General features: G+C 40.1%; 1 protein-coding gene across 1 annotated transcript in view; it reads right to left on the bottom strand.

Moving 5' to 3' along the window:
• FBN2 (fibrillin 2) overlaps positions 1–14012 on the bottom strand; it is a 216351-nt gene that overhangs the window by 197452 nt on the left and 4887 nt on the right. Inside the window, exons 3-5 of the mRNA XM_073221486.1 lie at positions 12543–12641; positions 9780–9875; positions 1828–1923 (exon numbers count right to left, since the gene is read on the bottom strand). Of these exons, the coding sequence (XP_073077587.1) occupies positions 1828–1923; positions 9780–9875; positions 12543–12641 (291 nt within the window). The remainder of the gene's footprint in view (positions 1–1827; positions 1924–9779; positions 9876–12542; positions 12642–14012) is intronic.

Here is a 14012-nt window from a genome sequence, read left to right as displayed (position 1 = left end):
ATTGAACTTGAAATCTGCTTCAGGATGAAAGAGCTTCAGAGTTTACGTGACCTCCAGAAAAATGAACATCATCTCCACCAATTATGATTATGTTTGATATTTGAAATTTAACTATTTTCCATTCTATGGTGTTTAAATAAACTTAACATCATTTGGGAAATTTGTGTTTGATTTCATTCTCAGTAACTTATCTTTCTGTGCTAACATCTCATAATTAATTTTTCTTCCCAACACAAAAGCATCTGGTAATGACATTTAAATTTATCCTAAGCATAGCTATAAACTCTATCATTTGTGGAATGTGCTTCAGTCCCAAGAAATCTCAATTACCTTAGGCATAATATAAATATTTTGATGGATATATATACGTACAAGTGTATGTTAAAAGGCAGCATACATCTCACTTTTCAAACTTCACCATATAATTCTAATTTCTCAGTTTTCTTCTCAAGATTCACCCTGAGTACTAACATGAAATTTTTGTCAGGATAACAAGTATAATTTTTCAAATATAAGGTTTGCAATTCAAAGCCTCTATACATACACAAACCATGCCATCTATTTATCTGTGGTATGTCAATGAAGGAGCTTCATGTATTCAAAAGTTCTGCAACAGAGAAAATGCTGTACAGCTTTAGATGCTATGATAAGCCCTGGAAAACAAACTGAGGATATATGTCATTATGAATGATGATGTAATACTGCTTTTAGTTTAAGCCAATTTTTAGTCTTCTAGTTCAGTGCCTAAGTAGTTATTTATCACAGCTCATAAGCTTCGACTCTCTGATATCTTCAAATCATTCACTTAGTGAACGATCCAGCACCAGGGAGTTTTAGCATGCTACCACATCAGAGTTTAACTGTTAAGTCTAGATGGCATGAGTTAAGCTGTTCAAAGTATGGTAAACTGGTTTCATATTGGCTTGTCTGACCATTTATATGGATAAACTGGACAATACTAGAGGCCTACCCAGCATCCATTCCCCTCTCCCTTTTCTCTTGTCCAATAGAGCTTTTACTGGGTTCGGACACCAAACTCCTCCTTCCCATGTGATGCTGGGGAAGCTTACATCATCCTCTGCTCAAAAGGACAAGTCTTGGTAAGTCTACATCAGACATATTAATACCATCCCCCTTGTCATGGACTGGTTCATAAACTCAAGCTAGCTAACCAGAAATGGAATATCTTCTGAAGATTATTATTGGCTCCTGATTAGAGGAGAGGTTTTCTCTCCTTAGATGCATATGAGAAAGCATGTTGCCTGAGTTACTGCAGGCAGTCATCTTATACCCACAAGGAACTCCAGGGTGGGGCAGAACCAACACACAAATGTGGGCAAGGCCAAGAGTAGCAAAGTGAAATCCTTGATCACACCCTACCTGAGGCCCATCTGCTCTGGATTTTTTGTTATATGCTGTCATATATTTCCTTATTAGTTAGGGCAATTCATGCCTTATTTTTGTTGGTTTTGCAGCCAAGGACATCTTGACATCACATTTTTTTTTCTAACAGAGGCAACACTCGAAGCAATGACTCCCAACTAATTAAGCACATTGTAGAATCTGCCATTAGTTACTCACTCAGAATTACCCTAGAGCCATAGCCCCAGAGTTGGCCTCCTGAACTGAGGTACCTCTAGTGGAAAAAACAGAGATACTTCTACTATTAGTTGTGTCTCAAAATGTTACTGTTCAACTTAGAGACATAATCAAGGAAGAATAAAAATGTTACTTCATTAGAAGACTTTTTAATGATAACAAAAATAATTACACATTTTTACAATAAAATATACTTCTCCAGTAGGAGGTTCTCATTTCTCTTCTTACCTCTTTCACACTGTGGACCAGTGAATCCATAAACACAGGCACAGCGGTTGGGTCCAATACAACGTCCACCATTCTGACATCCATTTTCACAGACAGCTGAACACAAACACAGCAATAAACTCATTATATATACATATATCTCCAAGTACAATATTGTAGCATGGAGATGCAACCAGTAGCTCTTACCTTAGAATACAAGTTACATTTCACATCATGCATTTAATTAAGAAAGTCTACACAATCGATGTAAATCACATTGTTAAGCAAGCATCTGATAAAAGGGTTTTTTTTTCTTTTTAAAAATCAGAATCACCAGGATTGGTTGGCTCATGCTCATAAAGTCAGAATATTTCTCTGTTTCAATTCTATTAACCCTGACATCTACTTTCATAGGTAGGAAGTGATTAAAATATGGAGAAATGTAGGAGAAAGAAGGCCGACTCTAGGCAGCAGAGAGAGGAAGAGGAAATGTGATATGGGAAGATAAAGAGCATATGGCAATAAAGAGAAGAAGGTAAACTCAGAGGAGAAAAGGAAGCCCCCAAAAGGGGAGTAAATAGGAAAGGGCAAAAGCAGCATGAAAAATGGGGGAAAATATCATCAATTCAGCTACACCATGCCAAGAGAAATAACTAATGTGCAAAGAGAGCTTGTGGGTTAATGAAAGGAAAGAAGGGAAAAACCTTACTGTGTCAAGATGCTAAGTTCTTTCAGGTAAAATTAACCCACAGTCCAAAATGTTGAAGCACTGATGACAAACACATGCAACTCACACGCCTTCACCCCGGTACACCTGGGACTAGGGACACCAGGATTTAGGCCCAGTCGGCCCAGAGGGAGCCAGCCATCAGAGCTGCCCATGGACAGCTCCCCTCTGAACCCCACCACCAGCACCCCCTTCAGTAACTCAGCAGCCAGCAATTATAAGAAGTCACCTCAAAAATCACTTTTCAGATTCCTTACAAACTGAGTATTCCTGCACACCACACCAACAACAGTCCAAGCATCCTGTCTTCTCCAAGAGAAAATGGTGATAGTAAAGACTTGCCTCTCAACCCAACCACCCTAGTGAACAGCAATGCTCTGTCCTCACAGATAAAGAAGATGCTTGCAGTCCATGACCTGTTTCCAAAAACTAGAACATAAGGCATCTACAGGGGAGTGAGCGGGGCAGAGCACATTTATGTGCAGCGCAAATGCGGTACACATGGGAAGCTCGGTAGTGATTCCTAAAAGCTGCTCTGCTGCTGTTCCTTACCAGGAATACTGCGCTGGGTGAGGATCACCAGCCAGAACGCATGCTGGAGCTTCTATTCTGCTCACAGTAGCAAAACCAAAGCATACTTTGAAACAAAAGATATCATCATCTTAAAGCATCACTGTGCCAGTAGCCTTAAAACTCTTTGTCTGCATCAGGCTTTGCTCCAAGGCAGGATTCTGTGTACAAGTCCACCTCCCGAAGAACCACACCTTTCTGCCTCTTCGCCTGGCCCGAGCTGAGTTCCACACAGCACTGCCAACTCATCACAGCCTTAAAGTAGGGGTTGGGCAGTAAATGAGATGAATATACAGGATAAAGGAAAGGGAATAAAGGTCGTGAGAAGAGTGAGGAAGATGGGGGTGGACAGGAATGTGGATGAAAACAAAACCCCGCCAGAGGACCCTCGGCAGCGTGTAATTCCACAGAAACAACAGCCAGGATCTGCAGATCTGAACTGCTGAAAGGACACACTGCAAAGCGTAGCACTCATCTAATGTAATTAGTTAGAATGTGAGGCATTTTCTTTAAATCTTATCAGGTGTAAGACTGTAAATAAAAGTCACTTTCCCGGATGTGTTCTTTCCTTAGACACAGGCTAGCCTTTAAGATACAAATAGGAAAAAGGACCCTCAGGATCTCTCCCTCGGTACACAGAGGAAAGGCTTCCCCCAAAGTTTTCCAAATGGCAGCTGGAAGAGGGCTACACAAGCCTCACGCTTCTCCTGGAAAGGCTCACCCAGTACATATGGAAACTCTTCTAACTTGTCTGGGTTAAACTGACAACACCTCTCTTCTCACTGAATTTTGCTTTGGTTTGGAAAACATAGTTACTGTTCATTAAAAAATGAATGCAAATATGCAACACTGTTTTATTTTCAATGAATTAAATCATTTTTCTAAATTCTCCATTTTAATTTTAATATGGTCGGTATCAGCAGCCATAATCCATTTAAACAAAAGAGCTTCAATAATTTTTAAAACCTAAAGGGGTCCTATGCACAGAAAGAGTGAGATCCACTTCGACAACCATGCTAATAGCTCTCCTGGGAGAATGAGTTCTTCCAAGACAGAGATGAGAGTTTGTTTGCCTTTGTATCCCATCATCTCCTGTAGTATTTGGTTGTACCGCAGATACTAAAAAAAAAATCCCGCAACATATCAAAATTTTGTAGTCTTTTTCCCACTCTGTTGTCAGGCAGAATGCTGCAGGGAACAGAGGAGTCTGCTGTTCCCAGCACATCTCACACTCACTATCTTTCTGAGTCTCAGCCTCTCTGCCTGCAAAACAGAGTTTACAGTTCCTACCCTCAGAAATTTGAGGATTAATTAAAATGGTGTATGGACCAAAGTACGCAGTGGCTGCCCATTAAAGGTGTCCTACAAACCTTGATTCCCTTTCTCTTTTATTCTACAGAGTATTTGTATGGACAATAAGACTTGATCTACAACATGCAATGCTGACACTGAAGATCAACAGCAGAGGAAGAGAAACAGGAGCTGGCAACGTTGTATACAAGTAGAACATAACATAAAAAAAAAATTAAAAGAGGTAATTTTACTTCTTTTCAATGAGTTCTGATGAGAGCTATTTTATAAAGTAAATTATTTTTGTAACAAAACATAACCAAAATGGAAACTTATATTTCAACTGGAGTTGGAAAGATAATTGAATAGGCCTACATTTCTACCATGGAAAGAATGCTGACCACCCAAGAGGAAAGAAATGCTTACACCTGGTGTAGGACAAGGCAAAAAGCAGAGAGAAGAAGATACACTAAGGATAGAAATACAAGCTGGCTTCTTAAACTGCCTACCACAATATGGACGGAAAGGGAAAGCATACGCTATTTCAAGTTGGCCAGCCTGGGAAACGGAACCCTGATCACACACTGTAGAAGCTTGGGTATTTTTATTCAGTAAATATTTACTGAGTACCTACTTGCTCTGGGTAATATGACAAGTATATGTTTTTATTAGACAGACTCCTGTACCACTCCACATAGGTACAGACACTTGGACATGAGCCCAGTCTGGAATTAGGGTTGCTACTTCTATATAAACATATCACATAAGGATAGCATGCTAAATCAGCCTACAATGCTTAAAAAAAAAAAAAAAAAAAGGAAAGACACAAAACCTTTTTGTTCTGACATAGGACAGTATAAATTTTTACTACTGAGCTACCTTCTTCCTTTCTCTTCCAGGAACCACCTCTCCCAGCTTCCCTCCTTTCTCACTGTGGACAGTTTCTCCCACCTCTCTGCTCGCTTGTCCCCTCGCCACCTCAAAATGTTCGGCTTCCTCAGGACTGGCTTCAACCTCCTTTTCTTCTCTGTCTATACCAACTTCCCAGTGATCAACACTGAGGCCTATGACTAAACTATTACCTATACAGAAACTCAATCTGCATGTTCCCAAATTCATCTATCTCTGACTTCTCTCCTAAGAGCTGAGTTCAGAGATCTTTCCACCTGGAGGTCTAAAGGACTTGTTAAACTATCAGATCCAAGACAGATCTCCTGAAATTCCATGCTCTCAGCGCACCTGACCCCCAGTTCAACCCACTCCCTTGCTCAATCTTTCCCAGATCAGGAAATGACATCGCCATTCAGGCAGGAGCTCCACCAAAACCCTCTAGTTGTTTCTATGGATCTTTGACTTTTTTCTCCCCCACCACACCCAGGCCATTGGCACCCACTTCCTTCCACTGGGTCTACCTCCCAACACAAGCTTACTCCAAGCACTTTCCATATCCTCAATTACTACAGCACCACCCACCAGTTCCAGGGCCATAGCCTCCTTACTGGCCTTTGTATGTTCTCTCTTGACCTTCCTACAGACCAGTTTTAACAGAAGAGCTAGAGTGCTTTTCTTTTTTTTTAATGTCAATCAGAGCACATCACTCCACTGCTCAAATTGCTCCAGTGGCTTCCCATAATATTCAAAGTCTAAATTTCTTTGCTGGGTCACTAAGGCCTCACACCTCCATCCCTGTACACTCACCTCCTACCTTCTCTCCTTTCCTCATTTTAGCTACATGTGTCTTCTTCTTTTTTCCATGAGGTCTGCTCCCACCCCAGGTCCTTTGAATTTGCTTTTCCCTCTGTCTAGGAACACTTCTCCTGTATACCTGAAAGTGCAGGCTCAGGTCTGTGTTCAAATACACCTTCTCCAAGATCCTTGGTACAACAAACAGCAGAGAACTCCTTGTCCTGACCCAGACTGACCCCCCTTATGCTGCTTTATTCTTCCAGAACGTCTCACTACCGACATTTGTGTTGGGCGTTTAGCATTTCACCTGCTTGTTTCTTGTTTTCCCTGCCAGAATCTGAGCTCTAGGAAGCCCGGGCGTCACCTCGGGTGCTCACTGATGTACTCCCAGGCCCTTGGAAGATGTGGCGCACACAGCAGTCACTCAACAAACACTGCTGATGGAGATCAGAGAGTACCTTCTAAAGAATGCCTTCTACAGTTCTGGGAAAACAGCTAAGCAGCTTCATTGTTTTTATAATCCTCACTTTAGCAAACATATTTCCAGGACTTTTCTGGATTCACAAACTGAAAATTGTTACATCAGTTTCTTTTCTCTCTGCACTCACTCTAACACTGTCTATAAGACCACTGAGCGCCTTCCTTACACCACTTCTAGGGCTGATAGGCAGTAATTATCATACCTTGTACCCTCATATTTGCTGGTGAATGGAGCCTGTTAGTCCCGTGTAACTACAAGCAGAGTTTGCCTGTACTGTATGTTCTGTTATGCCTGATAAATGTTATTAGGTAAGGAGAGTGTTGACCCATGAAATATTGAGAGAACAAATCGTCACATATATGCTGCTCTTCTGACGCAATGTTTCTTGCTTTCCCCTGACTGGAAAATGTGGGAACATCCATATGGTAGGGCATAGGGCTGAAGAACACAAAAGCACCTACTCCAGAAAGGGAAACTACTTTCTATCCCCTTGCCTCCCATTTCTATGTGGAGAGCAGGGAAGGGATGGCCACACCTATCAGGGCTCTTTCTGAAGAACCTTCGGGAAAATACATGCACACATACACATATCCTCCCAACAGGTACAGCAGCCCAGTTCAGGCTGAATGTGGCTAGTTTCAGGATAGATTTGAGCAAATACTCTGAAAAACCAGTTGAGGTAAGGTTCTTCCCCCTGTAATTCTGAAGTAATAGGCTGAGTTTCAAGAAGGATACTTGTGTCTTTTCACTGGCTGGCTACTAAACTCTGTGAATCAGGGATCCAATCAGATCACTTCATGCTTTCATACGTGTAGAAAAGGTAAAAATCTGACCCCTTGTAAATATTGTGCTCCTAATAGACTATTTTAATGTGCACACACTGGAGTCTTTGCATAAGTTTTGGAAAATACCTGAATGTATGAAGGAAATATAGGGGGGAAAAATCACCCGTGAGTCAAGAAACTTTGCTACAATTTCTGTTTCACTGTTGTCCACTTCTTTCCTGCTCTCACCTGGCCAACCCTTGACTGAAAAAGTTATTGCATAGCATCTCCTATTCTTGCAAGAAAACTGGCCTCAATGTACTATATTCTCTCAAATTCCTTAAGACTCCATTTTCCAAAATTCAGTTAACCTCAGATTACCTTAAAAGCTGTGGTCATACCTGACCACCTCCTACATAAGGGGTCTGTAAACTATGGCCCACAGGCCAGATCTGGCCCACTGTCTGTTTTGGGATTGTCCATGAGTTAAGGAGGATTTTTACATTCTTATGTGGTTGAAACAATAAAAAACAGAATAATATTTTGTAACCCATGGAAATTGTATGAAATTCAAATTTCAGTAGCCACAAATAAAGTCCTGCTGAAATACACTCAAGCACTTTGACTTACATATCATTTCTGGTAGCTTTTGTTCTACAATGGAAGAGTTAAGTAGTTGTGACAGAGACCACACAGTCTAAAATATTTATTATCTGGCCTTTACAAAAAAAAAAATTGGCTAACTCCTGACAATAACAATATTTAATTGATTTAGAATTATTTTAAAAGAAAACTTTATAGCACTTATAAATGGAAAGCTATAATTATCCTAACTAGGAGATATCACTCCACATCCATGAGGACAGCTATCATCAAATAAAACAGAAATAACAAGTGTTGGTGAAGATGTGGAGAAAATGAAACCCTCATGCACTTCTAATGGGAATGTAAAATGGTCCAGCCACTATGGAAAACACATGGGGGCTCTTCAAGAAAGTAAAAATAGAATGACCATATGATCTAGCAATTCCACTTCTGGTATATACTCAAAAGAACCGAAAGCAGGGGCTTGAATGTGTACACCCATGTTCACAACAGCATTATTCACAACAGCCAAAAGATGGAAGCACCTCAAGGATCCATCAACAGATGAAGAGATAAAAAACAAAACATGGTATATATGTAAAATGGAATATTATTCAGCCTTAAAAATGAAAGAAATTCTGACACATGCTACAACATGGATGAACGATGACATATTATGCTAAGCAAAATAAGCCAGTCACCAAAGGACAAATAAAATACTGCATGACTCCACATATCTGAGGTCCCTAAAGTGGTCAAGTTCATAGAAAAGGAAGTAGAATGGTGGTTCACAGGGGCTGGGGGTGGGGGTAAGAAACGGGGAGTGAGTGTGTAACAGGTACAGAGTTCCTGTTCTGCATCACAAAAACAGTTTTGCAGATGGATGGTGGTGATGTTTGCTCAGCAGTGTAAATGTATTTAATGTCAATGAACTGCACTTTAAAAAAAAATGGTTAAAGTGGTAAATCTTATGTATATTGTATAAAATTTTTTAAGTCGTTTAAACTGCAACAAAAATAAGGTTCCTTTAAAACAAGCTGGATATTCTTGTGCACCTAAGTCTTGATCTTCCTGTGTTAAAAAAGTTGATAAACAAGTCTTAGCAAAGCCTTCCACATGAGCAGCAAATGTAGATTCTGCATCTGATGAAGTACAAATGAAATAAAGGGGACGTTTTTACATTTGTGATTGACCTTTAAAGTCATGTCCTTTACTCATCCATAGTTAAAAATATGGGGATTCCTACCATGGTCCCATGACTTGGGAAACGCTACCCTACAGTATTCCCCAGTGCTGTGTTACAACACACGAGCTGCAATCCTCACATCCTTGTTAAAAGGTTATTTCTTGATGAGTGTAGAATATTCTCCAGGGAGTGAGGATAAAAGCTTTCCTGGATTAAAGCTCCTTCTTTCACAATGACATCTGATTTTTTAAAAATCATTTCATAGCAGCATACTATGGTACTAAATATTTGAACATATTTGTGCCAAGGACAATTTATAAGATCAGCTCTTCCAGGGTTAATTTTGGGATATCCCAAAGAGAGAGAGAACAGCAAACCAATATTTTCTCAGAAAGGTACACCTGTTTTATGGAGCTGGATAAAAGAAAAGCAAATATTTACTTGTGATATGTATAAAATTTAATAAAGCATGAGTGGTATTCAATATCGATACTCTAGAGCACAAAAATTTTCAGAGAAAAAAATCTGGGATAAAAATTAATAACTGTTGTAAGATATGGCTTACTACATAAAATTATTCTTTTAAAGGATCATAGGCTTTACAAGACCTTCAATTACAACTTAGTATGAAATACCCAGTAACTCAAATTCTTTCTAAATCAAGTCTATTGCAATGTTGCTTACGTTGTCCACAGTAAGTTCCAATATATCCCTTCTGGCACTGGCAGTGGTCGTCGGCACAGGTCCCCCCATTCATGCATCTAACACTGCACTGCTGAACTGCAAAAAACAATGAAATATACACAAATATCAACCACCAAAATTATATTATCTATGAGAGATCTATGAGAGATCCAGTGTAATGACAAATGTATCCTGCAAAAGTAAATGTTTTGGCCCAAGCATAGCTTTGTTTATTTGTCGTAAAAGTACACATGAGCATATGTGTTACAACATGTTATTCTGTATGTTTAAATTAAATTACACTTTCGGTGTTAAAGGAAATAAACATAAGGTGACTAGCAGCTTAGTTTCCAGGATGCAGGAAGAACTCATGTATCCACGCAGAAGGAAGGGGCTGAGTGCCAGCTGTATAAGCTCAATGTCCTTCTGTCATGGACTCAGTATCCACTGTCATGGAGCTTACATTTCCATAGGAAAACAACAATGCACAAGGAAATAAATACTACAGTGTCATTACAGACTGTGCTAAGTTCTCCAAGGGAACCTGTTGTGAAGGAGAGAAGCCTGGAGCCAGCAGCCAAGCAAGACCACTCTGATGTGACAGAGGCCTCCCCAGCCACAGAAAGGTTTGCATTATATCCTAAATGCAACAGGGAGTCACTGACAATATTTCCATAACAGAGCAAAGCAATGCAATTTATATTTATAAAAGATTGCTCCAGATGCTCTGCAGAGCATAGATTTGAAAAGAGCTAAGAGTAGAAGCTAGGAGCCCAATCAGGTGGTTACTGCAACAGGCCAGGTGAGAAATGAGGGTGGCTGAACCACACGGCATCAGTGGTGATGCAGAAAAGATGGAATTGAGAACATTTCCAGTAGAACCCACAGGTCTTGTTAAAAGAGTTGACGTAAGAGAAAGAGAAGCTGTTGTTTAAGCACCGGGTGGATGGCAGCACTATTTGCTGGGGACAGAGAAACTGTGGAAGAAGCAGACAGTGCAGTAATGAATCCAGAGTTCCATGCTTCCAAGCTTCAGGTGCCCACTATGCCCTCAAACAGGAAATGGAACAAGTGAATGGGACACCCTGGGAAGGCATGTACTCTGCAGATAATCATATTCATGGCAGCTGAAGACATATATGTAAATGAGTTTCCCTTGGGAGGACAGAAGCCTTAAGAATACAAAACTCAGGAAGAAAATACAGAAAGGATATGAAAAAAAAATACAAATCAAGAAAGAGCAGCATGGTGGGCCAATGATATTACACAAGTGAAGGGCAAAGAGCACATTTCAAGAAGATAGTGATCAATGGTGTGAATTGCTTCTGGGAGGCAGAACAGGGGGAGGACGGGAAAGGAGAGAGAAGCTCCTGATGGAAAGGACATGAGTGCTGCTCTAGCCTAGGCGAGCTCATGGAGTCCTTCCTAAACCACACTGTAAAGTGAGCATGGGCTGCTAAATGATCTATGATCTGCTAAATTGCAAAATTTCTCCAGGATTGGGTCTTTTGCTGAGAGTGCATATGAGAAAACTAAGAGTCTAGGATAACAAAGACAGAGGAGAGGGTTATCTTCCAGGAGATCAGATAAGGAGGCTGAGAAAAGTAGTGGAGGGAATTTGCTAATCAGGGTGGCAAGAAAGCCTCCATGAATTCTGAACAGATTTTAAAAGGCTGGGAAAATGACAGATAATTTTGAAAGTGAAACTAGAGTTTTAATCACAAGTTTCATCAGAAGACAATGACAGCTGCTGTATGAATCTCTAATCTTATATTCCTGAGTCAGACAGATTTCCATTACCTTTTCTTAGGGAAAATCTGTGAAGAGAAATGTTAAAAATATAATTTTGTGCTAGTTTGAGGCAGCTTTGAAGATTTATTAATTACTGAGTAATTAAATAAACAATATCTGCTTCTGCCTAATTATAATACTATCTGATATTTGTGTTTGCCTCTATCATTTTATTTAATCCTTATATGACAACTATGAGATACTATTATTACCCCCTACAAGATTAATTTTCAATTTCAAAGGTCAAACAGGTTCTAATTGGGTCTTGAATAATACAGCCTCAGCCCTCTGTTATAGTGATCATACAGACTTGTTGGGAGTTAATGTGTGTAAAGAAAGTAAGTTCATATATGTAAAGCATCTGTCCAGTACACAATAAATATCTGTCACAACCCCAGTGCTCTTATCCTTCCCCTTTAGTTAACCCCATAAAACGAGATAGGAGCCAAAGGAGTTATGTAAAGGTAATAAATACAGCCTAGGGTTTACAAGCTTGGTTATCAGAATACCTGGATTCTAATCTATGTCACCCTGGGCAAGTTACTTAACTTACTGAATCTCCTGTTCTGTAAAATGGGATAATAATAGTATCTCATAGTTTTCATTGAAGGATTAAATAAAACGATAGAGACAAACACAAAATAATGCCTAGCAGAGTGGACATTCAGTAAGTTATAGTTATTATTCACAAAGAATTACTTCTCAACTGAATCCAGGCACTTTTCCTGGATAGACAGGCCATTTCTGGACCAGAATTAAGTCACTTTTCTTAATGAAAACCCTCACCCCTCTACGACTTAGTGGTTGAGGACAACAAATAAGACACCAAAGACTTTTTACTCCAGAATTAATGCAGACCTACTTAGGGAGGAAAACACTGTTGGGTTTTTATCCTCATGGAAAGGGACAATCAGAATCTACTTAAAAGCTTATAGACACTGGAGCAAGTAAGTTCATATAGAAGAAACGTACTTGATTTTGATCCACAGGTTGGTGATATTTGGCCGCTGGAACAAGTACACATGTTTGGACGGGAACAAAATCCATCTCCACAACTATTTCTACAGATTGCTGTGGGAAGCACAATAGGAAAGCAAATTGATTATTAGGTTACAAACCATGGTTTCTAAAACAAGAAAACAAGGAACCTGAAAAACTAAGCTATAAAGTACGTGACACATACAATGTCTAATTTCAGATATGCAATGAAATTACCCATTGCAGACCGGGGAGTAAGTCCCCAAGGATTCTTATGATAATGTGCAAACAAATGAAGCTATTCCAAGTTCCATAATCCTGATTCTTTAACTGTTCTATCAACACAGGTCATCTTTTCCATTCAAGGTAAGGAGTGTATATGCAGAATTCACTGCCAGAAGGTTGTCTTGATCCTAGGAAGCTAGAAGGGTTGAGGAAACCCAGGGGTCTCACAAACCCTCAGAAAACAGCCCACTCTGTTAAAGGACCTTCGCAGGAGACAAAAGACGTGAAACAGGCTGAGCTGGAGACGCCAGACCCTAAACACTTGGCCAAGCCCCAGGGGTTCCATGAACATTCCTTCCCAGTTGGTATCTGACCTGCCCCATCATCAATCTTTGTTCTCCTTAATAATTCCCTCTCTCCTTCCTCCAGACTTTTTTCCTCCACAGTATCTCCACAACCTAGCCATTTCCTGCTGCTCAGAAAAGTGGCTGCAACCTTATGACGGAAGGAGAGTCAAAGCCTCCTGCAGCTCTCATGACAGCCAAGAACGTTCAGCTCACTGACACAGCACATACCACGCATCCTCAGAATCATTAGCTGGGCGCCTTTACATGGAAAGTCCCTCCCATATGTAGAGTCAGACATTTAGGAACTGAGAGATTTATTTCTACACCTACAATTGAATTCTCTCTTTGTGCACAAAAGCTATGTGCTTTAATACTCAATAACTGGATGAATGAAGACAAGAGGAGACTCTGGGAATGCCCTGAAATGAGTTATAAACATTTATGCAAATGAACATATGCGTCCTTTGCTTGGGAGGGTTCCCACACCTTTCAAAGAGATCTGGGGCCCCCAACAACGTCAAGGGCATGTTCTATAGAAGCGAGCTAATTCAGTAATTGCTCTCCTTTACCAAACTGCCTTTTGTCATCACATAAAACAGCCAGCATCTCCATTAGTGCTCTCAGTAAATGCAAATGTCACAGATCATGGTGTGAAGACAGAACACTAATTTTAGGCTAGAACATGGTTCCTGCCATGGAGTTGACTATTAATTCTTAAAATGTACTAGAGTTTCTGATCACCAATGACTTTACATGACAAATGCTTGCTAATACATTGTTTTATTTCATAGACATCCTCAGTGGGTAGGCATTTAGTCTAGGCTTAAGTGATATACAAAGTGCCCCTACCCTGGTCCTAAATCCAAAGGTCTGATGGGCTGGAGACTGGTCA

This window comes from Manis javanica, chromosome 14, assembly GCF_040802235.1.
Source record: "Manis javanica isolate MJ-LG chromosome 14, MJ_LKY, whole genome shotgun sequence".
Taxonomy (NCBI): Eukaryota; Metazoa; Chordata; class Mammalia; order Pholidota; family Manidae; genus Manis; species Manis javanica.
This window is presented reverse-complemented; position numbering and strand designations above follow the sequence as displayed.